The sequence below is a fragment of the Lynx rufus genome, unplaced genomic scaffold, assembly GCF_022079265.1.
Source record: "Lynx rufus isolate CCGP_SWC_20201006 ecotype Redwood Valley unplaced genomic scaffold, mLynRuf1.p SCAF_12, whole genome shotgun sequence".
NCBI lineage: Eukaryota > Metazoa > Chordata > Mammalia > Carnivora > Felidae > Lynx > Lynx rufus.
Window position 1 is genome coordinate 6,831,705 of NW_025814826.1, and position 25,564 is coordinate 6,857,268.

Sequence of the window (25,564 nt, forward strand, 5' to 3'; positions counted from 1 at the left end):
CTTAACCAGCTTCATCCGAATCAAACATCTATGTGTATGTGCACGCATGTGGGTATAGTTTGCATTTTTATAATAGAGAACATTGCGTGTGTATGTGTAGGTGCAAACGAATTTTTTCCTGGATCTGACAGGATTATTGTCAGTGTTATTTATGTTGGCTGGGCCTATTTTGGGTAAGAATAGATAAAATACCTTTTGGAGTGGAATGTACTTGCTCTCGATGGGCCAGTTCCTTTCAAGTCTGTTTATCACTGCTAGGTTTTATATAACATGCCAGTTCTTGGAAGGAAGTGACCAACACCACAGAATGAAGTGCATAGTGTGTGTCCTAAGAGCACTCAGTCTAGGTAACTAGGTAGATCGAAGAGATTCCATGGATGTGTATGTTGTAACTAATCCATGGTCTATGGAGAACTCAAACTGGGGAATCACTTCACTTCTTTCCTTATGACTGTTACCACGACAAAGAAATCATGCCTGGGTTTCTCCCAACGCTCACTCTCTTACGTTTTCATTAGAATATTCAAAGACTCTAAAACATTTGAAGAAATGTGTTAGTAAGAACACCCAAGTTGTATATATCACAGCATCTTTGAGCTCTGATCTTCTACATGGATGTGACGCCATTAGAGTATTAACACACTTTAAGTGACTCTATAGTCATTCTTAAATACGCGGTTACCATATTGCTCTCTAGTAAAATCTTGATTTCTGAACCGTGAGCTTCTCAGACTTTTCACTTCTTCTCTCACTTTCGGACTAATTCCTCTTGCAGATTTAAGTACCATTTGAAGTAGTATTTCAACATTTTATGTATTAAATTTCCATCATTTCAGTATGAACCAAAATTGTGATGATTATTACAGTTTCAATATATTAATCCCAATCCCACCTAAATGTGAACTAAATATGTCTTTAGGAAATTACTGTATTTCGATTCAGCAATGGCACAATGTTTGTAAAATAATTAGTCCATTAACTATTCACATTCAGTGCAACCTCATGCAAAATCAGAACACTGAGCGACACTGAGCAATATTCTACATTTGAGTACACACCCCCCCCCCCAACACACTCAGGCAAGGTGCTGGTTTTGGAATAAGGATTAGGATTTGAAGCTTACATTCAGGAAATGGTGGCGTTTTTCGTCCTTGACCTGTTTGTACGAGAGGGCGTTTGCCAAAAACCTGGGCATCGAAACTGGCATAATCGAATGGTACTTTCCCAAACTTCTCTTGTTCTTTTGACACCGTGGCTCTGGGAGAGGTGATGGCTTGTGATCGGAAATTGAATTCAATTTGTTTCACCAAGCTCGTCCTGAAGAAAAAGGGGAGAGTTCAGAAGAAATATGGTGAAACTCTTGGTGAGCATATTAGCATCAGAATTTAAAGCAGACCGAATGTGTCATGCCTGTTGGTACCCACAGAGACAGTGCACTGTGGAAAAGAGCGGTGGTCACAGCAGGATAAAGCACAGAGTGCCAGGAGCCAGAGACAGGAGGTACTGAGGACTCCGGGTGGCTATGGTTAGGCTGCACGTCATGGGTCCGAGTGCCCCACGAGTAAAAGAGGAATGTGCAATTTTGCACGCATCTTACGCGGATGCAATGAGGAGCAAGTGTTTGATGACTGTTGGCGCTTTGAGCTCCACAGAGGAAAGTGCCATGAAACTATCATTAGGGCACTGACGAGGTGTGCGCGTTCTGCTTGTTAGGCCTGTTCATCAGACTGGCTGATTCACGAAAAGTCACGATTGTAGCTGGTGTCGAGATGGCATTACAGTCAGTTCGGAAGAAGCAATGCAGATCCCTGCTCTCCTTCAGCAGAGCTGATGGGAGCCTGACGGGGGCAGGGGCAGCATGGGCACCAGAAACTTGACTTCTGGATTAGGAGTTTCGCAGGCTTTTCACCCTTTTCCCCCTTTTGTCTGAACGTTTTTGCTGATGTAAATAATACTTAAGGTATCATCTTATCTATTCAACTGCCATCATTTCAGTATGAATCACAATTACCATATTGTCACAGCTATCACATTTTTCAATAGAATTATCTTAATCCAAGTTACATCTGAATTAACGATTTCCTTAGAACCACTGTACTTAGATTAAACAAGGGCATCATATTTGTGTAACCAAGAAAAACACAAATATGCGTCTAATGGTAAAGAGCATAAACAAGTGTACCTCTCAGGATTTAGCAACATCGAAAATACGTATGTGTTTTTCTTTCGTTTTCCACCAAAACTTCCCTGACTCATCCGAACGCCAAAATTTCAATGATATTTCTCGGATTAGGTAAAATACATTTTAGCTGCTACATAAAAATATTTGAGTAGTTAGTTGATCTAATTATTGTATATGTAACTTGGTTTCTACCCCTAATATATCAGTGTTCTAGCCTAAAACAACATTTATTTTTTTCAGAAATTAGCAAAATAAAACATCATGCTATTTCTGTATTTGATAAATAACCTGCTTAGGGAGAAACTAAGAGAATATGTTTATTCTCTTACCCAAGAACTTTGTTGTAAGATGTTTTTGTCTTTTTTCAAAATGTTTATTTATTTATTTTTGAGAGAGAGAGAGAGAGAGAGAGAGAGACAGAGGGAGAGAATGAGAAGGGGAGGGTCAGAGAGAGAGAGAGAGAGACAGAGACAGAGAGAGACAGAGACAATCTGAAGCAGGTTCCAGGCTCAGGGCTGTCAGCACAGAGCCCCATGTGGGGCTCAAACTCGCAAACCGTGAGATCATGACCTGATCTGAAGTCGGACACTTAACTGACTGAGCCACCCAGGCGCCCCTTTGTTGTAAGATTTTTCATTGCTATTTGGTAATTCATGATCTTTGCTTGACATATGTTCTCCACTCATGGGATTTTTGACTCTTTTAATTAAATCTATAAGAGCACATATTAAGGGAAGTCCTATCTTGAAAATACTCCTAATAACTATTTTGCATTTCAGTGTCTCAGTAACAACAATGAAGATCTGGTCATCTATTTTAACCCCGAAATCACTTTTCCTACATATACGATTTGTATATTAATAAACATACAACTTCTCATTGTGCCATCACACATAGCTTATTTTTTAGGGATATGTAAGGTCTTCCAACCTGCTAGGGCTTATGAAGTACTTGGGGCAAATAGGAGAGGTTTCATTAATAGTTATCAACTCATGGAATGAATTTTCGTTTTAAAGGAACTATATGTATAGCTGGAACAGAAGAATGAATATACACCATCACGTACTTTGGGTAGGTATGAGTGATTTATGAAGGCATTTTCTGCAGGCATAAAGGTTAATCATCGGGAGTGCTTACCTAACTAGTGGGGGATGGGTTGCACTTCGTGACAGAGAATTTTGATTAATATATGTTATACACTGTATTTCTTTTTTTAAGCTTATTTATTTTGGAGAGAGAAAGAGAGCCAGAGAGCGCATGCACCAGAGCAGGGGAGGGACAGAGGGAGAGAGAGAGAATCCCAAGCAGGCTCTACGCTATCGGGCTATCGGCACAGAGCCCGACACGGGGCTTGATCGCATGAATTGTGAGATCGTGACTTGTGCAGAAATCAAGAGTTTGACGCTTAACTGGGTCACCCAGGAGTCCTTACTTTATTTCCTTTAGATTCACCCACATTATGTTTCCTTTACATGCAGATCAATTTCATGGTGAACTTCTGGAGGGTCTGGCCACTTAAGCCCATTTAAGTGACAGTACGATTAACTGGGCCAGCCTCTCAGACCCTGGTAGTTGAGAACGAAGGTCAGGCCATAGGGAACTGGCACACGAGGGGACATGGGCAGCATCGTGTGGGAGCACGGCACGCCCACTAGGCGTGCTACTAGGAACGCCATGGGAGGGTCATACCTGTGAACCTGGTCAGGACACTGGCCGCTTTTGGGCGAATCAAGCTGACTTTTGTCTTGGGACATTGCCAATTTTTCGGCTGCAGCAATTGGACAACCAGAAAGACTGTTTAAAAAAAAAAAAAAGGAGGATCTGAGTTAAAAGATGAAGTAATTTGCTTTGGCATGTACCTTAGAGCGTACTTGGCATACGTTAAATGTGAAGTCATATTAACATTAGCCCCCTTCCCACCCTAACGGATCCCAAAAGCGTTTTGCAAACTATTGTGTCATCATTTCCCCCACCCCCCAATCACATCCCAGAACTGATGAATAAGAAAGTTAGTTTTAAAATCAGAAAATTGTGTAAGGGAGAAAAATCTAAATTCTTCTGAAACTCCGTAACATTTTAAGTAGAGCGCACTCACTCCAATTGGAATGTGCCCAGCTATAGAAGCTAGCATGAAAATTCCATGGTTTATCTTAAGATCTTCAGAAAAATGTTAGGGACTTAATTTTAAATCAGTTCAAATTTAAAGTACAGAATACGAAGTTTTCTGGCCATATGCTTACGAGTCAAATGGTTTCTCATGACCACATAATCGATACATGGTATAAAGTACACATAAAACAGTAGGAATTTCCAACAAAAGCATTTACATATACCCAATACATTTGTGTGTAAATGCACATATGTGTTTTAAGTGGGTGACTATCTCAATGTAACGCATCTGGAATCTTCATCCTGGTTTATAGTGAGAACCACAGTACATTGAAGCCCTTTTGGTACCTTTTTTTATTTTTTAAGTTTATTTATTTATTTTGAGAGAGAGAGAGACAGCCAGGGAGGGGTAGAAAAGGAGAGAGAGAATCCCAAGCAGGCTCCGCACTGTCAGTGCAGAGCCCGACGCTGGACTCGAACTCGGGAACCGTGAGATCATGACCTGAGCTGAAACCAAGAGCCGGACGCTTAACCCAACGAGCCACCCGGGCGCCCCTCTTTGGTGCCTTTTTAATGCTTACCGGCTGGAGTCCAAGATAAACCCTACGCAACTCCTTTCAATGCAAAAACAGCCATGGTGAGATTCCAGAGCAAAACAGAACACATTCTATTTGTGTGACTGTATGAATACATAACCCTAGTTTTCAAATAGAACATTTTTGTTTGCATAACTGGCTGCTACATGAAAATTTCTAGGAAAGTAAATTGTGTTTTTTCGTTTGATTCACTCTGCACATGCTGAGAATACTTCTCTGTTTCAAGTGGCAACATATTTGATAGCGATGCAGCGATTTTGGTAACACATTGTTAGTTCCTTCTTTTCTTGGGGGAAAGGTTCTGCCACGTCTCTTTGTAAGGGAAAAGGTTGGCGCCTCATGACGATTACCTCCTGTGGGTGTTGCGGTTGCTGTTCACATGCCCTCTTCCTGTGCATCCCGGGGTGGGGCACTTGAGCACGTTTTCATGCATGGCAAGAACTAAGCACAAAATGTCACATAAAAGAAGAGAATAATACACCATAAATACATAACCCACTGACGGACTGACCTCCCAGCTTTGCATTCACACGAACTTGGTTATATAACCCACCACGCTCCCTCCCACAGGTGTTTGGGTTGAAATCAATGAGCCCTTGAAGAACTTCAACGATGAAATTCAGCAAGCTTGTTCAAGTTTTAGTTTCTCTAAACTTCACGTTGTGGGTAACACCAGGCTCAAACGAGACTATGCTGCTTCTATTTTCCCTAACCTGAGAAGCTCATAAACTTCCTTCTACGGGTATGTGCTTTTCCTTGTCAAATCGTTCCTTCCATCTTTTCCCCACAGTGTGACCTGAATACAGTCTTCTTTACTTTCTAAGAGGTATTCTTTTGATTCCTTGTCCATTGCCCCCCACTGCCCACCCCCACCGCCATCCAGCTACTGGTGAAACAGCACGGCCGGGTGAACGACCGGGTAAGCAGGCGGGTGAAGGGCTGATCTGGTAGGCCCGTGCTGAGCAGATCAGATTCGGTGATTGGCAAAAGCGTGCTTTGGAGAGAGCTGACGCTTTGGAGAGGCATCCCCACCACTGTGGCTTGGATGACCCAAGAGGGGTTTCAATAAGTGGGTTCAGAGAGGAGAGGACGTGGCACGTCGCTACTTCGAAACTGAGGAGGCAGCCCTTTCTGTCCCCAGTCTCCTAGCGTCAGAGCGAGGCTGTGGCTCGTGAGACCAACCGATGTTCGCTTTTGCTCAGCGCCTTCCGCTCCTGCAGGACGCCCTGGGGAGCCACGGCCGCCAACACCAGCTTCTACAGGGAGCGGGGGCCAGGTGGACACTGGGTGGGATGCATCCCTTACACTCAGATGCAGCACCGAGGCTGAGACCGCTCGTGGGCTTAAGACAGCCACACCCGCGGGTGAGGAAGGGCTGTGCGGTCACACAGCGTATGAACTGTGCCTTTTACTTTCTGTGTTCCGATGCTTGGACACCTGGGGCCCCGCACGCCCCGGAGAGGCTGCCCTCTCAAATAGCTTTCGAAGGCAAAGCAACCCATCGTGAGCCCACACCCAAAACCGCCTCCTTTATCAGACTCGCACTCTCCCCCTGCCAGGTGTCAGACACTAATGGACAACCCCCAAGCCCAGAGCCTACTGAGAATGTTCAAACTAGCCAGTCCTAAGCTTGCTTCCTCTGCCCCTTCCCACAGAAGCCGCAGGTAACCCCTCTCCCCCCCACCCCCACACCGCTGGAGGACGCCTGCGCTTCCCTGCGTGGCCCTGCCTGGCGTGGCCCGCACCCTTCTCTCAGGAACGGTAACAAATTCTTTTCTCAACGTCGGTTGTCTCCTGCTCTATTGGCCTAACTGTGCCCCAAGTGTTCTTCTTTTAAAGACAATCTTTTAATGTTTAGCTATTTTGGGGAGAGACAGAGTGTGAGGGAGGGGCAGAGAGAGAGAGAGACAGAGAGAAACAGAATCCAAAGCAGGCTCCAGGCTCTGAGCCGTCAGCACAGAGTGACGGGAGGTATAAACCCACGAACCGTGAGATTGTGAGCTGAGCTGGAGTCTGAGGCTCAACCGACTGAGCCACCCAGGCACCCTTACTTCAAGTTTTCTATTAATATAGGTACTTGCAAATTACCGTGAGGCAGAGAGGAATCTTTCTATTTGCATCCCTAAGTCCACATTGGAGGAGAAAGAGGGTAACACCCCGATGCCAAGGCGCGTATGGCAAGAGGCCTACTTGCTTTGGGGATAAGCAGTACTCACTTTCCAGGGGAACCCGCACTTTGTGGGGGCACCCCGAAAGGCTGCGGTGGTGGGGGTAGAGTCCCGTCACATGTCCCGTGCCGTCGCACCCCGGGATGGGGCACTTGGTCTCCCTCTTTTCAGGCCTCGGTGAATCTACAGAGAAAGTAAATCAAGAGATTCATTCGACACGCCTTCTTTCCCTTCCCATTCAACACAGTGGCCTTGTGGGGTGACATTTTCACTTCGTTCCGTGTTTACATCATAAACATTCTTCTCACGCTGCCTTGAATCAGACCCTCAACTGAGACCTGTGGAAGCATGAAAAACATTCTCAATTTTCTTGGTTTCCTAAGCAAAGGCTGACACGGGGCAGGCGAGCGTTAACAAACGGAGATGGTCTGAAGTTGTCTTGTAGTTAGAGTCTCATGATGAGAAACGAACCCCACGGCCAGGGGAGGAAAAGAAAAGAAAGTGAGAAAGAAGAATGAATTTATTCAAACCCAAATGATGTCGTATTCAAGGAATTTCAAAAAAGCCAGATTCAAAGTTAGAAAACTGCGAAGCCACCATGTCTAGAAGGGCTGCTCTGGTCTCAGCCCTGTGGGCCCCTGCCCTCACGTTGCCCTAAGGTTCCAGTCCTACCTGGGGCGGAGCCTGCTCTGACCAGAGTTAGGCAGGAGTCAAGAAGGCCGTCTGGTGCCATGCCCCACCAATCAGCACTGCCGCCGAGGCCCAAGGTCCCCAAACCCCCACGGTTTGTCACTCTGGATCAGGACGGAGCAGCTGAGGAGAAGCTTTTTTTACTTAATTCACTCTGAATGCAGGAACTGAAACCTGAGGCAACAGGAAGGTGGGCCGGCCAGGAAACATTCTAGGGGGAACGGAAGTACGGAGTGGAGGAGGCCTCGAGAGGTCTGCAGTGCCGGGAGCATCGGGGTAGAAGAGGGGACCGCAGGGATGCCTTGCGCCACCACCTGTCAGGCCACCAGGGGGCTGCGGCCTAGAGGGCGAGGGCGGGAATCGAGCCGTGCTGAGGGTGGGTTAGATAAAGGGCTGTGTAAAATAAACATATAGCATGATAGGAGTACAAATACAAATAAAATATGTGCAATAAACGAGGATTCGCACGAACAGCGGTGGGATTGGAACTGACACAGAAGAGGCCTTCTGGAGACATTTTCGTAGTCGTGCCTCCGACGTTACGTAAACTGAAAACAGAAATGTGTTTAGAGCCCAGGCCACCCCGTAGCTCGGGAACGGAATGGTAAGACCAATCACGGGCACTCCCGGTGCTGACAGAGGAACCAGAATCAGCGCAGGCCCGGGAGCCCCAGAGACAGGGCTAGTGCACAGCCCAGGCTGGCTCGCCAGCCTCTCGGCACGCCGAGGGTCACAGAAAGTGAACCCACTTGATGCTGGGAGCCACAGCAAATAATCTGCGAGATCCTGCCGCCCGAAGGCCGCGGGCACTGGAGGAGGGGGCCCATATGCTCCCGCCCCAAGCGCCGCACCGACGGCAGAGTGATGTCGCGGGATGCGACAGCCGTCTCCGGTGGGGGGGGGGGGCGGGGAGGGGGAGGCTGCTGCGACGAGCAGACGTGCCTGTGTGATACCACGCCACCCCAGTTGTTGGATTATTAACGGTCCTGGGCAGATGGGCACAGCGGGTTGCATGTAATGCAATTATTTGGGGGCAGGCTTCCAGCAAAGCGGGAGGGGCCAAGGACCCTTCAAGTTCCGCACGCATTGCCGGGGAAGGACGGTGGGCAGAGAGAAAGCTGGAAATTGCAAGTGAGAAATGAACAGCCCGAAGACAGGGAGGCCTCGCGTGGGCGTTTACGTTTAAGGAGGCACAGGCTTTAAATGCCAGGGTGTCCGATGTTCTCTGTCTTTTGCAAGACACCAAGAGGCACGTTAAGAGCTTTGACTTGCTCTGTGGTTTCATGGGTATGTAAATCCCCCAAGGCTGCCAACTCTGGAGTCGATTCAGGCCTATCGTATCTGTAGACCGAGGATCAAAAATCCTCGAGGTTCGACTCAGGTGACATGAGGAGGGCTGACGAGAGGGAATTAGAGCAAAGGAGAAGCCGTGTGGGTTTCGATGCCCTCCCTCCCTTGGATCCCGTCCAGGTGAGGCCACATTTCTAAACCACATTGAAAGGTCTGGCGCCTCTCGTTTCCTCTCCTCGCCACGTTACTTGTCTATAGGCAGCCAGAGAGGGTGTGGGAGATAAGGCAGGGCTGGCACCTGACCAGGTGTGGTCCGCTGACAGTCCATCAGGCGCGTCTGCCTGGAAGCCTCCTCCGCTGGGTGAAACGGATGCCATGGAACGCTCTGTGGGGCAGAACCTGTTTGCACGATAAGAAGACGGAGCCCGCTCTCAGGTGACTCTCAGGCCTGGCTCTTTTCCTTTGATCTTCTTTGCCGGATGCATCTTCGTGAGGGTGACCTCATCCCCCGGTGACCTCCCATCCCCGTTTGCCTGGGACAGTCTTATTCACGCCCGATATACTCATGTGATTGTTCCTATGGCTCTGCCAGCGTCTGAGGCTGTCCGATAAATTCTATCCGCTGCGACCCCCAGCCTCGCTAAATGCTTAGTCAACGAGACCAACTTTTATTAGTTTGGGATTCCTGGCTCATCTGAAGGCTGGAGTGAAACGATATTTTAAGATGCTAGCGCTCTCTCCCTTAACAAGCGGGGCTGCACGCCCAAGGCGGATGGGAAGTTAGGACAGTCTCGTGGAGAGCTGGAATGGCCCTTGGCGTGAGTACTGACCTCGGAGTGTGGACTGCACAGCAGACAAAGAGGCGCCTCTTAAGCCACTGGCTCCCACGCCTGGAACACGGATCAGGGAAATGAATGCCTACCTTGGACGCTGCAGGCACCCTCTAGACGAAGCCTGTGGTTCTCGTGCGTTGTGAGCTTTACCTCTCTTTGTCTCTGTTTCGTACGGGTCTGGTCTAGATCTGGTTGCACAGGCTTCTAACACCGCGAGGCAGGACCATGGCACCAAGGCACGCCTGGTTACGCTGTTGAGTCACCCAGCCCTCGTGAGCGATTCCCTAAGTCTTACATGACCCGCGTTCACAAACACAGATTCTGTGGCCTTGTTGTCTTTTTGAAAACAGACAAACAAAATGTTTAAGTTCTATAGAAATGACCAAATATTTTAAGCTATGGCACAAGTAATTAAAGTGTCTCCAAACACTGAATGTCACGGGCTGGAAGATATCATCAATTGTAAGATGCAACCTCATTTTGTGTGCTAGTAAGAAAAAAACAACAACAACTAGAAGTTAAATTATGGCGTACCCTTCTGATTTCAGAGATGTTAAATGGGAAAACAGTGTATCTTAGAATGAACGAAATGTAGTATCTCACAAATAATGACTTTTTGGAATCTGAAGTCAATTGTATCTTTTTTTTTTTTTCCTGATTTTGTAGTTCATGAGAAGAAAAAACAACAACAAGCACGTGCACAAGTAAGTTCAACAAGTTGCATACCAGTGGAGCGCGCAGAGCTAAGTATTTAGTAGGTCCTGTCCAAACTACACGCACTGCTCATTAACAGTCCATCCTGCTCCCGACGCTGGCAGGATGCTTGCCTAGTATTGTTATCTTGCTCCTCACTACATGACATTATTTTATTCTTTTTTAATTTTCTCAGCTCTGAGCTGCAAGACAATAACTGACAAGATTGCACGTGAGTACTAATACCGACTTAAAAGGACAAACTATGCAATTCATTTCCGCATAGATCTCAGCAAGAAGATCATCTAAACTAAGACATTTTTCTTGTAAGCTCCCCGGGGCCGTGAGCTTGATTTTTCTCTAAGATATGCCTCCCCTAATTCTATGGTTCTCAGACTTTAGGGCACCCAAGAATCATCTGAAAAATGTGCTTAAAAATGCACGTTCTGGAGCAGTAGGTCTGATGGGATCTGGGAAATACCCATTTGAAACAAGCTTTCTAGGCCCTTGAGAACCACCATTTGAGAATTATCACCAGGCCCATCTGGTGCAAGACTTGGGGTGGGGGAGGAGTATCTTTATGGGACAGGGGACACGCTTTCCCTAAAGTTGAGGGACAATTTTAAAGTCCAAGCACATCTATCCTCTCATTCATGTCTGGCCCAGATATTTGGGGCCCTGAGTTAGAGCCCTGGTAAAAGCACAGGCTTAAAACAGCATTAACATCCAGTTTCATCCAAGAAGGATCATCCTGGCTGACTTGCCAGTTCCTGAAGCTCCAAAGCAGTCAGATGACCCCAAAAAGAGGCTGGGAAAGAAAAATTAAATTTCTGGAATTGATTTGATCAATAAAAGGATTTAAAACCAGTAAGTACTAATGCACTTCTAACATGTCCAATCAAGTACTGCATGAGGAATACTATCTATTTTCAAGAAGCAGTCATATTAAAAGAAATAGGGGCAATGGTCCTTTTTTTGCGTGCAAGAACACTGCAAAACGGACCCAGTTTGGTCTGACAATAATCTAGAGAGCAAAGCAGAAAAAAAAACAAAAAGAAAGAAATCGTTTATTTTGTAATATATATTGGTTTTTTAAATTGCATCAAGTTGTCAAAAGCTACCTGGACGTGGTCGTCAAATCTCACTAATTTTTTTTTCCCAACCCTTAAAGCCATTTTATTCCTAAAAGAAATGCAAAAAAAAAAAAAAAATGTGTCTTACGTTTACTGTTCAAGATTTGTCTTCCACCCATGTCAATAACTTTGGTCAGCCTCCTTTCCCCAGCCAGGTGCTCCAAGAGAAACCTGTCCAACTCCTTGTAGGTGTTATGGAAAACACAACCTCGCTCAGCCTGCAGAGCAATCGCCTGCTCCAGCACGCTCAAGCTCCCCTTCGCTTTCTCCAGGTCAAGGGACTCTTCTCTCATGGCTGCCAGGCTCCCGTTACCATCTTCCTCCACCCCCGCGCACGAGGGCTGGCCTGTGCCATCTAGTGGCTCCACGCGAGTGTTCTGTGGGTCTCTCCTTTCCGTTTCGGGGTCACACGTGTTTTCACAAGAGATAAACTTGTCACCTTCGGTTTTGATTTCAGGAGCTCCCAGTAGGTCTTTTCTATCATCCACCAAGATATACTTTGGGACCCTGTGCGGTTTGGTTTCTTCTGAGAGGTTGGAGCCACTGTCCCAACCGTTCTCCGCACTTTCAGAGTTACTCTCGCTGTCATCTGAAGGGCAGAACCGAAGCTGGGGATCATTGATTTTTTCTTTTCCGTCATCAGAATGAACCACGAAGTGCTCGTCCGCTTCATCACTCTCTGCTTGGACACGCTGGAGGCCACTGCCATTTAAATTCTCACTCACGGTCTGAACAGACACATTGTTTTCAAATTTCCCCAAGTGCATTAAAGATTTGACCACGAGCTCTCGATAGCAGCCGTATCTGTCTTCCTTCCCATTGGAGTTTTCTTGGGCAGTTGAATGAAGGTGCTCATCCATAGGTTGTATCATGGTTTCTTCTATGGAAAAAGAAAGCCAATATTTACAAAAAACAAAACAAAACAAAGCAAAAACTATTTTAAGAAAATTGCACAAATAGATGATAGATTGATTGATACAGATATACACATAGAGTAAGTACAATATGTGAATATGTGAGCTCTATCAATTTTATAAACACTGAAGAGAAAAATATGTATCTTCTTAAAATAAAACAAAACAAAACAGACCTTGATAGGCTGAGAATTAAATTTAAAGAAGTGAGCTAGGAGAATTTTCAGCATATTAAGAGCTAATTGTTTCCAGGGTACTGAAATAGATACTTAACAATAACAGAGTGCTGAATGTGAAATTATTGTTTCTTTTTTTTTCATACAGAGAGTGTGTGTGGATGAGTGGGGGAGGGGCAGAGGGAGAGAGAGAGAGACAGAGAGAGAGAGAGGGAGAGAAAGAGAGACAGAGAGAGAGAGAGAGAGAGAGAGAATCCCAAGCAGGCTCCACACTCCGTGCGGAGCCCAAATGTTGTACTCAATCCCACGGCCATGAATGAGATCATGACATGAACCAAAATCGAGAGTCAGACGCTTAACTCACTGAGCCACCCAGGCGCCCTTACTATACCTCTTTATTTGCAAATCCCAGCCAGCCAGAAGGAAACCAAATATGCATAGTACTATGCATTATAACAGAAACATTCATCAGATTTCTCTGCTGGCGTGGCAATGTATCTTCAAAGCTTATTTGGTTTCTGTTCTCTACCTCCACAGTTTCTCAAGCACACTTTCAGATTTCGTGGAATGTTAGCTAAAATGCAAAATACATGCACAGAGAGATGGTAACGAAGGGTTCTGAAGCTTTCAAGGCTTCCTGTTCACTTTCATAACTGTCACGCGGAAATTCCGTGCCAAGGGAAATACAAGCAAATGGGAGAATTAGCATGATCGTGTATCTTAACTAGTAACACATTTTCCGGCCTGGTATTTGCACACATTTGTGTAAGAAGGCAATGAGACCAGAGGTGAGTGGCCGCAGTATGTGGCACATGAACTCATCATTTTCAGTAGAGGGTCAACTGGAGTCTTGACCGTCAAGAGCCCTGTGACTAAGAACAGGCCTCCACGTGCCACTCCATCCAGAACAGTCCACCGGATCTCTGTGGTCCTAGTCCAGTTGTTAGTGTCCCCCCTTCACTCTTGGCAGTGGCCCAGCTGCAGGGACAGTGTGTGCGTGTATAGTCGCATGTATGTGTGTATGTGTTTAGCTGTATGTGTGTGTGCATGTATATGCATAACGACAGTCAGCCTACCCAAGCTGGTCCCAGGGCAAACGCACCCGTTCAGGGTGCAGAGATGCAGATTCCCCAGTAACCCAGCCCCGGCTGTGAAATGCACCTGACAGCCCAGCAGTGGTCCCCTAATATTCACTAAGACAAAAAAAAAAAAAAAAAGGAGAGGAAGCAGGGCCCTCTCTGTGTCTCTAAAGGCAGAGTGGGGGATGGAAAACGCAAAATAATAAGCCCCCTTAAAGACTGTGAAAGACACCAAGTGAAGTGCATTCTGTGTTAATAAACATCTTTGGAGGGAAGAAAAGGGCAGCCATCCTGTGTGATGGCTGCAGGAGAGAGTGTCTGCGCCCAAGACAATGTGCCTTTTTTGGTCTCATTTAATTTTTTATAAACATTGTCTCTGACAAGGACACTCAAAAATACATCTCCATCATCTTCCTTTCTGGTAATTATCTCCCTAAATCAACACTGGACTGCCAGGATCAAGTAAATATTGCCATAGTAACTAAAAGCATTTTTGGATGCAGGGAAGAATTTAGTCACAACACTAGCCCCTTTAAATAATGCTGATTATAGGGTGCAGCCTTTTGTGGGGATCTATTCAACATAAACTGAAAAATTTAACATTTTACTTCCTAGAAAAGAGGCTGGAAAAACAAGCACATAATATTTGATAGGACGGTCTATTCTCTCCTGAATTCATATCAGAGGAATTCCAAGTTTAAATAATATATTAAACATAGTCTAAAATGCAAATGAAGTTTTTCTCAATGTCACGGTTGGCTATTAGGAGAAAGTGTAAAGGGTTATGATAATTTTAAAGTATTATGAACTACAGAAAACAAATAAAAAGCATTTTCAGTGAATATGCTCAATTCATTGAACTATTCTCTCACTCCACTTAACTACCCACATGTGTACAATAATGATTTATAGACATTATACCTAATTATGCATATTTGGGCTGTGTGAGAGTGCTAACAAAAGCTCTAGAAAGCAACAATTACCTCTGTTGCTTAGCTACATAGTTTAAAATATTCCTATTAAGTGCAGATCACCAGAGAGGCGGGAGCGACAAAAACGCACATGTGCACGACAATGCGTTTCACTGTGCCGCTGCTAACTGCTAGCATTTTGGGTCATTTCCAGTTTACATAATTGTTTGGTTCAACTGTTTGTTACATGCTAAAAGAAAATATTTATTAATTATTCTTCAGAAAGAGAGGAGTCCTGCCGATAGAGGTGCCTACGTGCGTGGCACGCGATGGTTTCCGGGGACGTTCGCAAATCTGCAAACCAACTTTCCACGGACCCACCCCTCTCTGGCTTTCTCTGTTGTTACAAGGGAAAAAACAAAAAGACAAAAACAAAACGAAGTTGAGTCAGCTTTTGAGCCTGATAGATCTGTGGTGGGCTGCTCACTTCTCTTAGCTTTGTAATGGGCTGCCTACCTTTTTAGGTTAGTGTGTTTTTATTTTCACCGGGCCACTGGTGATTTATCTTGTGCCTTTGCCATTAAAAACAGCTGACCTGGTTTTGACTGTGGGCTCGCGTGCTCACGTGTGCGCAGACCCCGAAGGCATCCTGCACCTTTCCGAAGCCTGTGTCCTCATGCGCACAGTGAGGCCCGCTGCGGAGGTCCCACGGGAGTGCATGCAAAGAGGGTGCCACACAACAGGTGCTCGTAAACGGTGGCTCTCTTCTCCCTTCCCCCAGATACAACTTCAGGAGACAGTCACGGCAGAGGATACGTGGACCCCTCCACCTAAATGAGGTGGGGCCCGGTTTTTGTTTATTTACTTTTGAAAGGGGGCAGGGGCAGAGAGAGAGGGAGACACAGAATCCGAAGCCCTCTCCAGGCTCTGAGCTGTCAGCACAGAGCCCAACATGGGGCTCGAACCCACGAACTGCGAGATCATGACCTGAGCTGAAGTCGGCCGCTCAACTGACTGAGCCACCCAGGTGCCCCTGGTTTTTGTTTAGGATAAGTGGTCAATCTGGGCACCTGGGTGGCTCAGTTGGTCAAGTCACCGACTCTGGATTTCAACTTGGGTCATGATCTCACAGATCCTAAGTTCGAGTCACACATTGGGCTCTGCACTGCGGAGCCTGCTTGGGATTCTCTCTCTCTCCCTCTCTCTCTCTCTCTCCCTCTCTCTCTGTTCCTCCCCCACATGTGCTCCATCTCTCTCAAAATAAATAAACTTTAAACAACAATTTAAAAAAGATAATAAGTAGTGAATCCGACGTCTGAGAAAGGGCACACGGTCCAGTGTGAAGGGAACTCAGCCAGTTCCTCACCGACACCACACGTACTATGGAACTTCCCACCAACTGTCTTCAGAAACTGGATTTCAAGGGGCTCCTGGGTGGCTCAGTCGGTTAAGCGTCCGACTTCGGCCCAGGTCATGATCTCACGGTTCGTGAGTTCGAGCCCTGCGTTGGGCTCCGTGCTGATGGCTCAGAGCCTGGAGCCTGCTTTGGATTCTGTGCCCCTCTCTCTCTGCCCCTCCCCTGCTCATGCCCTGTCTCTCTATCTCAAAAATAATAAAAATATTTTTAAAAAATTAAAAAAAAAAGAAACTGGAGTTTCAATGCACAATGCACAATGCGGATGGAAAACCGCTATACGTTTGAGGTCCAGAGACTGGGGCCAGACTGCTGGCCCGGCAGCGCCTTTCTGCGTTCTGAGTCCTGTTCTTGTAAATGAGCATGATCCAATGACATCCTAGGACAATAAACTGATGTTCCTGGCATGGTGTTCGGTGCTTCATTGCATTTAATCTTTACAACAAGGACGAGAAAGGTCTATTCCATTTTGCAGAAGGGAAACTATTTCTCAGGAGCTACGGACTTGCTCAAGATTACACGGCTAACCAGTGGCGGCAGGGGTGTGGTTTGGGGGCTTTCAGATCCAGACCCAGAGCCACATGCTTCCCAACTCCATGCCCATCCCTCTGCAACACATCCCACAGCCCAGGAAGTGCATACGCCACGGGGGATGCTTGCAAAACACAGCGACCCTTAGGAGAAACTGTTCAGCCTACTAATAGCCAAGTGTTCCCAAGTTTGGATGCTTTCAAGAGTGAATTTATAGGAAGATACTAAAACATGATTGTCAGCTGACTTGCAGTAAGGAAGAATGGCTCCTGAATTATAAAATTATAAATAAAATATGTAAAGATGAATCAACAACAACCACACAACAAAAATTAACAAGGAACCACACCTCGGCTTTCTCAGCACCACAGCAGCACAGGTCAGAAAATTCCTAGGGTACATTCCTGGGGGCGGTCAGAGCCTTGGGTGATTACCTAGGACACCCCTCCCTCCCCCTGAGAGCACTTCAAAGTGTGGAGTAGGGAGGAGGGGACGGAGCTTGGAGGACACCTTCTGCAACTTGGGGTAAAAAAAAATAAACGTTTTTGCCCAATATGTAAAAGTTCACATTTGTTTATTTGCTTTAAATCAAAGTCTCTACTCTGAGATGTCTGGTCATCCTAGAAAGTCTATGTTAATAGATTCTCACATTACGTGTCCGCTGTTCTACATCAAAACAATTTTAAAAAGTCATCTGAAAATCACAAGTTTGGAGTTTGACTCCTTTAATATAAGTGGATTTTATTATAATTGGATTTTAGTTCTGTTTCTGGAACTATCAACGTTGCTTCTATAGACAAATTAGTTTTCCAGGTCTCTTGCATATGTAAATTCTGCTGGGAACAAAAGCCCTAGAAAAATGAATTTATCCTTCAAAGTTCTAAAATCGGGGTGGTTTATTCATTATTTGCAATTTTTTGAGAGGTAAGATGTGTTAAAACGATCATCCCAGCCCCTAGAGCTCTTACAGTTGTGACAGATTTCCCTGAGTCACCAGTGCGTGCTTAGAAACTGAGGAGAGGGGGGCGCCTGGGTGGCTCAGTCGGTTACGCGTCAGACTTCAGCTCAGGTTATGATCTCGCAATCCGGGGGTTCGAGTCCTGCGTCGGGCTCTGTGCTGACAGCTCAGAGCCTGGAGCCTGCTTCCCATTCTGTGTCTCCCTTTCTCTCTGCCTCTCCCCTGCTTGTGCTCTATCTCTCAAGAATAAATAAACATTAAAAAATTAAATAAAAAAAAACTGAGGAGGGACTCCACACATTTGGCTAATGTCACTTCCAGGTGACCTTCCTTTCCTCGTCTGCACTGGGGAAGCACGCGCTTGCCCTACCTACCTCCTGGTAGTACTTTGCAAACTTGTCTTCCCTTTGCCCCAGTGAAGAAACTGCATCTGTATGGGTTTTCCACAATCTCTTCTATCACCACTAATGTCCACCTGCAGCTCTTTGAGAGATAGCCAGTTGAGGGTAGGAGATGCAGTTGTGCCATTAAATGAATTCAAGCTTAGGACCTTAGCCTTCCTGAGCCCTGCTCCCTCTCTCTGTCGTCTGAACTGCCTGCTGAAGACACAATTGGGCACACCCCTGGACAGGTAAAGACCTTAGGGTACCCGGAGTAAAGGAGAGGACAGGTGGAAAGCCCCGATGTTGACTTGCGCCCTAACTCAGCTCTCTTTCCTTCTGGCGAGAGGGGGTGACGGGCTCATAGACTGAAGCCAACAGAGAGTTTTGCTCTTTCAGCCAGGATAGGAGCATCTGTGACCTGTCATTTCTGGAAATGTGACTTTGTGATTTGATGTTGTAAAATGCTGCCCTGTCTACTTTCTGGAGGTAGTCAGAGCATGGGAGAATTGGATTATGGAGCATGGTTAGCTGGGAAATAATTATTTTGCTTATCCTTCAGTTGTGTCCTAATTATCTTCTTTTCAACACCTATGAGTTGCATTACCTTAAGCATTAAATCTCTTTGGTCTTCAGTGATCTCATCTGTAAAATCATGACCATAATCATGCGTACCTCATGTCATTGTTGGGTAGATTAAGTGATGTAATTTATGTGCCTGGAATATATTAAGAATGCAAAAATAATGGCTACCACCACTATAATTTCAGCATATTCATTACTAGTAATGCTTCGAGTGCTAAATATAAAAATAGGTAACATTTGGGAACCTGCAAATAGATGTCCATCAATGCTTGTAACTGAATGTTTCACTGAGAACATTCTGACAGTACACCTTCTTGGTTGGTATTACGCATCTATGATGATCACGTGACTAACGTGAAAGGCAGGAAGTCAGTGGGCAGAACAGTCCTGTCCTCATGGTACTTACAAGAATGGGTTGGTGTAAAAGATGCCCATTTAAAAAAATACTCGGTGAATTAATGTCAACTAGATGAATTATGCCTCAAGTCTAACCACATCGATTCAAGGACCTTGCCTAATACCGGATTCACCCCGCAATTTTCACAAATCAACAAAAAACTGACCAGCTCAAGGAAACAAAGAGTCAAGGATGATTGTAATTTACAGATGACCGATGAGGCTGTAAGCCATATGCTGACTACAGAAAAGCCAGGACATATACTTAAACACTGTCAAATCAGAATACAACTTTGTTTTAACTGCAAAATCTCAAACTACTCACAAGCCCAAATTACCGAAGATCTGATGGTTGTGACCTGACATTAGTGTTCATTCAGTCAGTACGCTTTTACATCTTTTCTAGTAATACCTATCGCTATTACTATGATTCTTTCAATAACAGATATTTATGATCTAAGAACTCACTGCCTTTGGCTTGTATAATACATACTTCTTTTCAAATAACATCTTATTGAGTGCATTTTGATTCCTTAAAAAGTCACATTCGGAAAAGACGTATTTCGTAGAATAGATGTACCCCTCATTTCATTTTCTAACCAGTCAAGCTTTAGACTTCCATTTATTTTTTTTCATAGATTTTTGAGATATGTTATGTGTCCTTCGATTTCAGCCTCATGCATAAAGTGGTTGGTGGTGGTCCAACTCCTGGAGGTGCTGTGAGTGCCATGGGCCGAATAGAAGCAACTGTGAACTGGGGAGAAGCACATCCCAAAACTTCAAAATAGTAACTACATATCACTTAGGATGCAAACAGCATGTCATGAGTGAGTGAAGAGTCAAATTCAGGAAATATAATGCATGCCTAAAGATAAATGAAAATTATTTATTTCTGAACTAATGCGCACAGTGATACATTTTCTATAATGTATCATTTTCCCACTGAAGGAGACCCTGGACAGCCAACTTTAGGTCCCTTCTGCTAAGTCCATTGCTGTAAGTACTTATTTTTAGAATGGTAAAAATATTAAGGTCACAGGCCACCGGAATTAGTCTGTGTTATTACCAAATATATTTGGGGGGGGGGTAGTTGCTAAATAATACTCTGCATGTTTATAAAACAAAATAAGTAAATGCTTTATTTCTATATGTCCTATCTTAGATACCTTAAGCTTAAATATGTCTGCCCTTTTATTTTTAAGGGTTCTTTCAGGGATAGACATCCGTCCTATTAGGAAGTCGAGGTTCTCTTTAAGGCTTAGTATCTTTTATTTTCTTCAGAAAGAGGCACAGTCCAATTCCATACTTTTGAAAATGGACTCGGGGCAAGGACTCTCCGTGGCTTGTATTTAGACTCTCCACAGTTACCGACTGAAAAACATCGGCTCTCAGTAAATGGACGCTGAGTGAAAGCAAGGTTTGCTTTTGCTTCCAAACGGGGATCTGCCTTCACAGCCACACAGACTATGTTCTACACAAGTGAAGACTGGGTCTTTGGTGCCAGGGAGTAGACAAAGTTTGGGCCACCCCTGCTCGCTACCTGAGGCGGTGTGATCGCTGGCTTCCGGGAGGCCATCTTCCTCCTCCGCCTCGGTCCTGTCGTCACATTCTTCTCTGCAGTCCACGTTCGGGCTGTAGTGTCGGGGCTTCATTAGCAGGGATTTTCTCTTGTTGACTGGGACGCCCAAAGCCTGCTCTGCTGCTCTCCTCTTCTTCGCCATGGAACAATCGTACGCAGCACTGTAGTGATTGAGGCAAATTAAGAACATGGAGAAAAGACTTTACTGCTACTTGCCATCTGATTTCCATGAAGTGCAACCCAAAGCCTGTGGACACCTGGGACCAAAGGTTTAGGGTTAGTTGTTGGCACTAATGAAAACAGCCCATCCGTTGACTCTATTGAACTGTGTGGATTCTATTTTACTGCCTATCAGAAGAGTTTTTTTTAAAAAAAAAAAAATCATCCTTAATCCTGAGTAAGCATATGTTAATCTGTGCTTTGCTTGGCACTACATTAAATACCCAGGGAGGGATGAAACAAGATTTGTACTGGTTTGCTAATCCTAAGAAACAGCTAATGTGAAAAATATACCACCAGACACACACACACACAAAACGTGTCCAGTATGGATAAACCACAAGGTTTTTCGAATAGTTGTTTGCTACCCAAACTGCTTATCTCTCCCACAGTTGTGCATCAAACTTGAGATGCCACATCCTGAGCTTTGACCTGAAAGGAAAAAGCATAAAGGGAGGGGTAAGCTAGGAACACTCTGTCAGCCCATCTCCAGTCACAAATAAAAAAATAAAAAAATAAAAAAAGGTGGAAAGATGCTACGTGGCATTCTGCCTTTTGATTCTCACCCATTTGGCACACAGAACAAACAAATAAAAGGAGGAGACGTAAGATTGGATTTCACAAAAATGGACAACAGTTTATCCCTATTCTTGTCCTCGTATGATTTTATTTGGAAATGCTCCTGAGGGCGGCCCTTTCAAAACAGATTTCCTACCTATAGCTCACTCAGAATTAATGCAGATCACTCTATGTGCTGAAGTTAAGACAAACATTCTCTTGGCAAGATCCAGGAAGACCAGAGGGTTTAGCCCACAGTGAGTCTGTGAGAGATATTTATTAAATGCTCTTTGAAGAAAAGCACAAAGCTTTAGAAGCAAAGATCCAGAACAGAGAATCTTAGAGCAATAAGATATTACTTACTCCATCACGAAAAAATTACTGAATACTCAGTAATATTATCAAGTAGATAAAGGACTTAAATTGTTCTCTTAGGAACATCAATGCAAAGACAGTGGCCCCGTTCACAAAAATTATGTGATTACAGCTGTACGTGAATTCTTGAACTTAGAACGGTAGATCTAAAAAACTTCAGAGGGAAGTAAAAAAGGCTATTCCTTCCAGGAAAAAAGGAATATAGAAAGAGAGATAATCTGAGAGGGTTAGAAATCTTTCAAAAAAAAAAAAAAAGATTAAAAAGCGGATAATTGGGAATTATCCTCCAGAAGAGAACAGTGACCTTCCCAAATAAACTAATTTCCCTTTGCAAAATCTCTCCGATGAGCCCAAATTTAAAGCGACCCTGTACAGAAGATGGAACAAGAGAGAATATAATCAGATGACTACAGTAGCTAAAACCTGCCTTTATATGGTGGTGGATATATAGCATTCATATGGAGACTGCAGAAAGTGGAAACCTACACGGCCTAAAATCTGCTGGTTTATCGAGGAAAAGTCTACAACGTGGGGAGGTAATGGGAATGTGCAAAAAGAAGCAGAACTAGCCTTCCACGAGTTTTCTTCGTCAAGGAGACTGACCTGGGAAGGAAGGGGGACAGAGAAATTTATCAAAATGGGTACATTTCCTAGGTATGTGAGGAGAGTTCAAGAACTTCCCCAAATGAGTTAAAGTGTCCTGAGTCCAGTGAACTTCCATTAAAGATGCTCAGAAAACATACCAGACCACTAAACTATTATCTCAAACCAGGAAGATGCATAGAAAATGAGAGAGGCTCCTGGCAAATGTCATTCAGGTATCAAAGCAGGGAAAGAAAGCGGATTCTAAAAACCACTTTAAGCATACCATCTGTGCCAGGGAAAAGGCCAAGAAAGTTTATCAAAACAAAGATTTGTCAGTGGCAGGAAACACTGATCAGTAAGACCTGGGTGGCAGGGCTGGTTTACTAACTGGTTGATGAGGACACTGTCATTTCTTGCTTTGATGGTTGACGAATGAGGCTGACCATCTATTACTTGGACAATCCTTACAAACTTTGTGTCATTAACACTGTTATCCAAATTGACTTATAAAGACAAGTATCGTTCTCAAAATCACGTATCTGGTCAATGGTGTGGCTGATATTTGAATCCCAGGCTGCTGGACCCCAAAGCTCATGTTTTCTCCTATGTGTTGCCAGATTAAAACAATGAAGTTGCTAATTTCCATATGCATTTGGCAACTGGGTGAAGTTATACCTGAGTCAACCAGCCACGTATCTATCTGGAAGGAAGCTATCACAGGGCTTTGCCCAATGATTTAGGTGTAGGTATGTAGGACGCTCGTCAGATCTGGAGATAGTACTGAGTTGCAGCAATGAAAATCATGTTGCAAAATGTAATTAAGATCCCCAAAGTGTCCATAGTCTGGGGTTGTAGGGTGAACCTAATGAGATGACATTTAATGGTAATAAAACTCAAGTTCAGTGTTTAGGTCCAAATACTAACTGTGCAAGGATGAAGGGGCTATGTAAGGTTTTACTGAAAGTACAAATTTAGCTTAAAATAAATGATTGTGTTTGATAGTGTGTAGGAAGTTCCTCAAAGAATATTATCTGTGTAACCCGGAAAAAATAATTGTACTTTTTGGAACATCAAATCCCTTATCCCTCGAATAGGGATAATAATTTCTATATCACATGTGGTGGATAGAGAAGATAACATCTGTGCTGTTACTGACTAAAATAGGTTAAGATAGGACTGTTCTGACTCCCGGCTCAGTGCTCCTTGAACCCCATCAACATGAGACTGATGCTGTCACAATGCGACATCACAAACCCTCTCCCTAGCATACTGCATAGATTTATGCATGCTTGTATGTCCGTAAATGCATTCTAATTTTTTACATATTATTTATATTTACATAAATTACACGAGATTTATACATAACATTTGCTTTAAATCTCACATTCTGTGCATTTCTCCATTGCAAAGTAGCCATGGCCCAGGCAGCATTTGGAGCTAAAATGAAAGGCTTTATAACAAATATTACCCTTTGTGTGTGCATGGAAAATGGTCCCTTTCCCTAGTTTTCCCTGAGGGCACACTATTTTGGCTTTATTGTGACACTTCACTGTGACACTGCAATGAGGGAAAGCCATGCTTTACATGTCACTGAAAGAAATGCCACAAAATGCTAACATATCTTCTCAAGGTTGCCAGAAATAATTTCCACTGGGTTGTGTTTTCCCATCTGCGGAGCTCTGAAATGTTAAGGAAATAAATGAGCTCTATTATCTATATTTTTCTAGTAGATGAGAAAGAAAGAGAAAAAATACACTCAGCCCTGCATTTATTGTTCTATTCAATCAAACTGTTGCTTTAAACATCCACAGTCCTCGAGGGAACTTTATCAATGCACCAAATACCTTTCAACACCACATTTTCATATCTGTGGTTTTGACTTTATTAAAATATCTTTAAAAGATCTGTATGTTTACTTGGGAGAAATTTTTGGTTACATATTTGAGAAATGCTTCCATTTAGAAACTCAGAGTCTAATTTGAAATGGCATTCCCTTTGATGACAACATATGGCTGAAATTTCATTCAAAACAATGAGAAAAACAACAATTAGATAACTTTAATGATAGACTCAGGGCTGGAAGTATGTTTAGAAGTCACATCCATTGATCTTTCAGATTTCAAAGAAGAGTACAACAAATTATAAAACTGTGAATTCCTAAAATCTGTCCAATAAACAGTGGGTTCTACAGTTTTCCAGCTTATTTTCCAGTCATAAATTCTCAATGCAAGTTACAAGAAGACATGTAACAAATTAAAAAATGCAGGTTCAGCAATAGATCTATTCTGAGTGCACTCCCCTCAAAAAATAAAATACAAAAATCAATGAAAGTTATGAATCCCTGAGCCTATGGAAATTATTTATAGGTTCCATTTCTATGGAATATTCATAATAGGTATTCCTGTGGATTTCTTTTAACTAGGAAGAACACCACAGACTTGTGGAAAGGAACCAAGGAGTAGAAATTTGAATTAAGGATGATTCAGAAAAAAAACAACAGTATGATGATTGAAAAAGAAAAAAAAATTAAATTATTATTTTCAGAGACATCCTTTTATTTAAGGAAAATCCAAATGAATCTACAGATAAAATATCAAAATAAGAAAGCAAATTTAATGAAGTCATTACAAATTATTTGAGCTTCTATAAACCATCAATAAAAAATTAGAGGGGGGGTCTGGGGGCTCAGTTGGTTGAGTGTCTCAGCTCAGGTCATGATCCAGGGTCGTGGGATCAAGCCCCACATCAGGCTCTGTGCTGAGCGTGTAGCCTGCTTAAGATTCTTTCTCCCTCTTCCCTTCTCCCCCACTGTCTACCTCTCCCTCAAATAAAAAAAAAAATTAATTAGAAAAAAAGTTAAAAAATAAAACCATTTATAATGCATAGAAATATAAAATACTTAGGGATAAATCTAAAAAAAGATGCATAAAACTTACACAAAACAACATTTAAAGAAAACTAAAGAACTAAACAGAGAAATAGAAGATGTGCATGGAATTAAAAACTCAGTGTTGGAAGATTTCAATTCTCCCCAAATTTATCTATTAGATTCAATGAAATCTCAAAGTCCCAAGAGTAATTTTTTTTTTTTTTAGAAAGTAACAAGTTAAGGGGCACCTGAGTGGCCCAGTGGGTTAAACATCCAACTCTTGGTCACGGCTCAGGTCATGATGTCATGGTTTGTGAGATGGAGCCCCGCATGGAGCTCTG

At 43.8% G+C, this 25,564-nt stretch overlaps 1 protein-coding gene across 4 annotated transcripts in view; it reads right to left on the reverse strand.

Annotated features, from left to right (window-relative positions):
- Positions 1 to 20,778, reverse strand: part of ST18 (ST18 C2H2C-type zinc finger transcription factor) — a 67,617-nt gene extending 46,839 nt beyond the window's left edge. Inside the window, exons 1-7 of one of the 4 annotated variants that reach the window (XM_047073719.1) lie at positions 20,579 to 20,771; positions 12,193 to 12,574; positions 11,783 to 12,105; positions 7,104 to 7,238; positions 5,238 to 5,328; positions 3,872 to 3,976; positions 1,124 to 1,317 (exon numbers count right to left, since the gene is read on the reverse strand). In XM_047073719.1, coding sequence (XP_046929675.1) covers positions 1,124 to 1,317; positions 3,872 to 3,976; positions 5,238 to 5,328; positions 7,104 to 7,238; positions 11,783 to 12,105; positions 12,193 to 12,574; positions 20,579 to 20,759 — 1,411 coding nt within the window. In that variant the 5' untranslated portion in view covers positions 20,760 to 20,771. Of the gene's footprint in view, positions 1 to 1,123; positions 1,318 to 3,871; positions 3,977 to 5,237; positions 5,329 to 7,103; positions 7,239 to 11,782; positions 12,575 to 20,578 lie in introns of all 4 variants that reach the window. The other 3 variants (XM_047073718.1, XM_047073720.1, XM_047073721.1) reach the window with 3 other exon arrangements.
- Between the last annotated feature and the right edge of the window lie 4,786 nt (positions 20,779 to 25,564).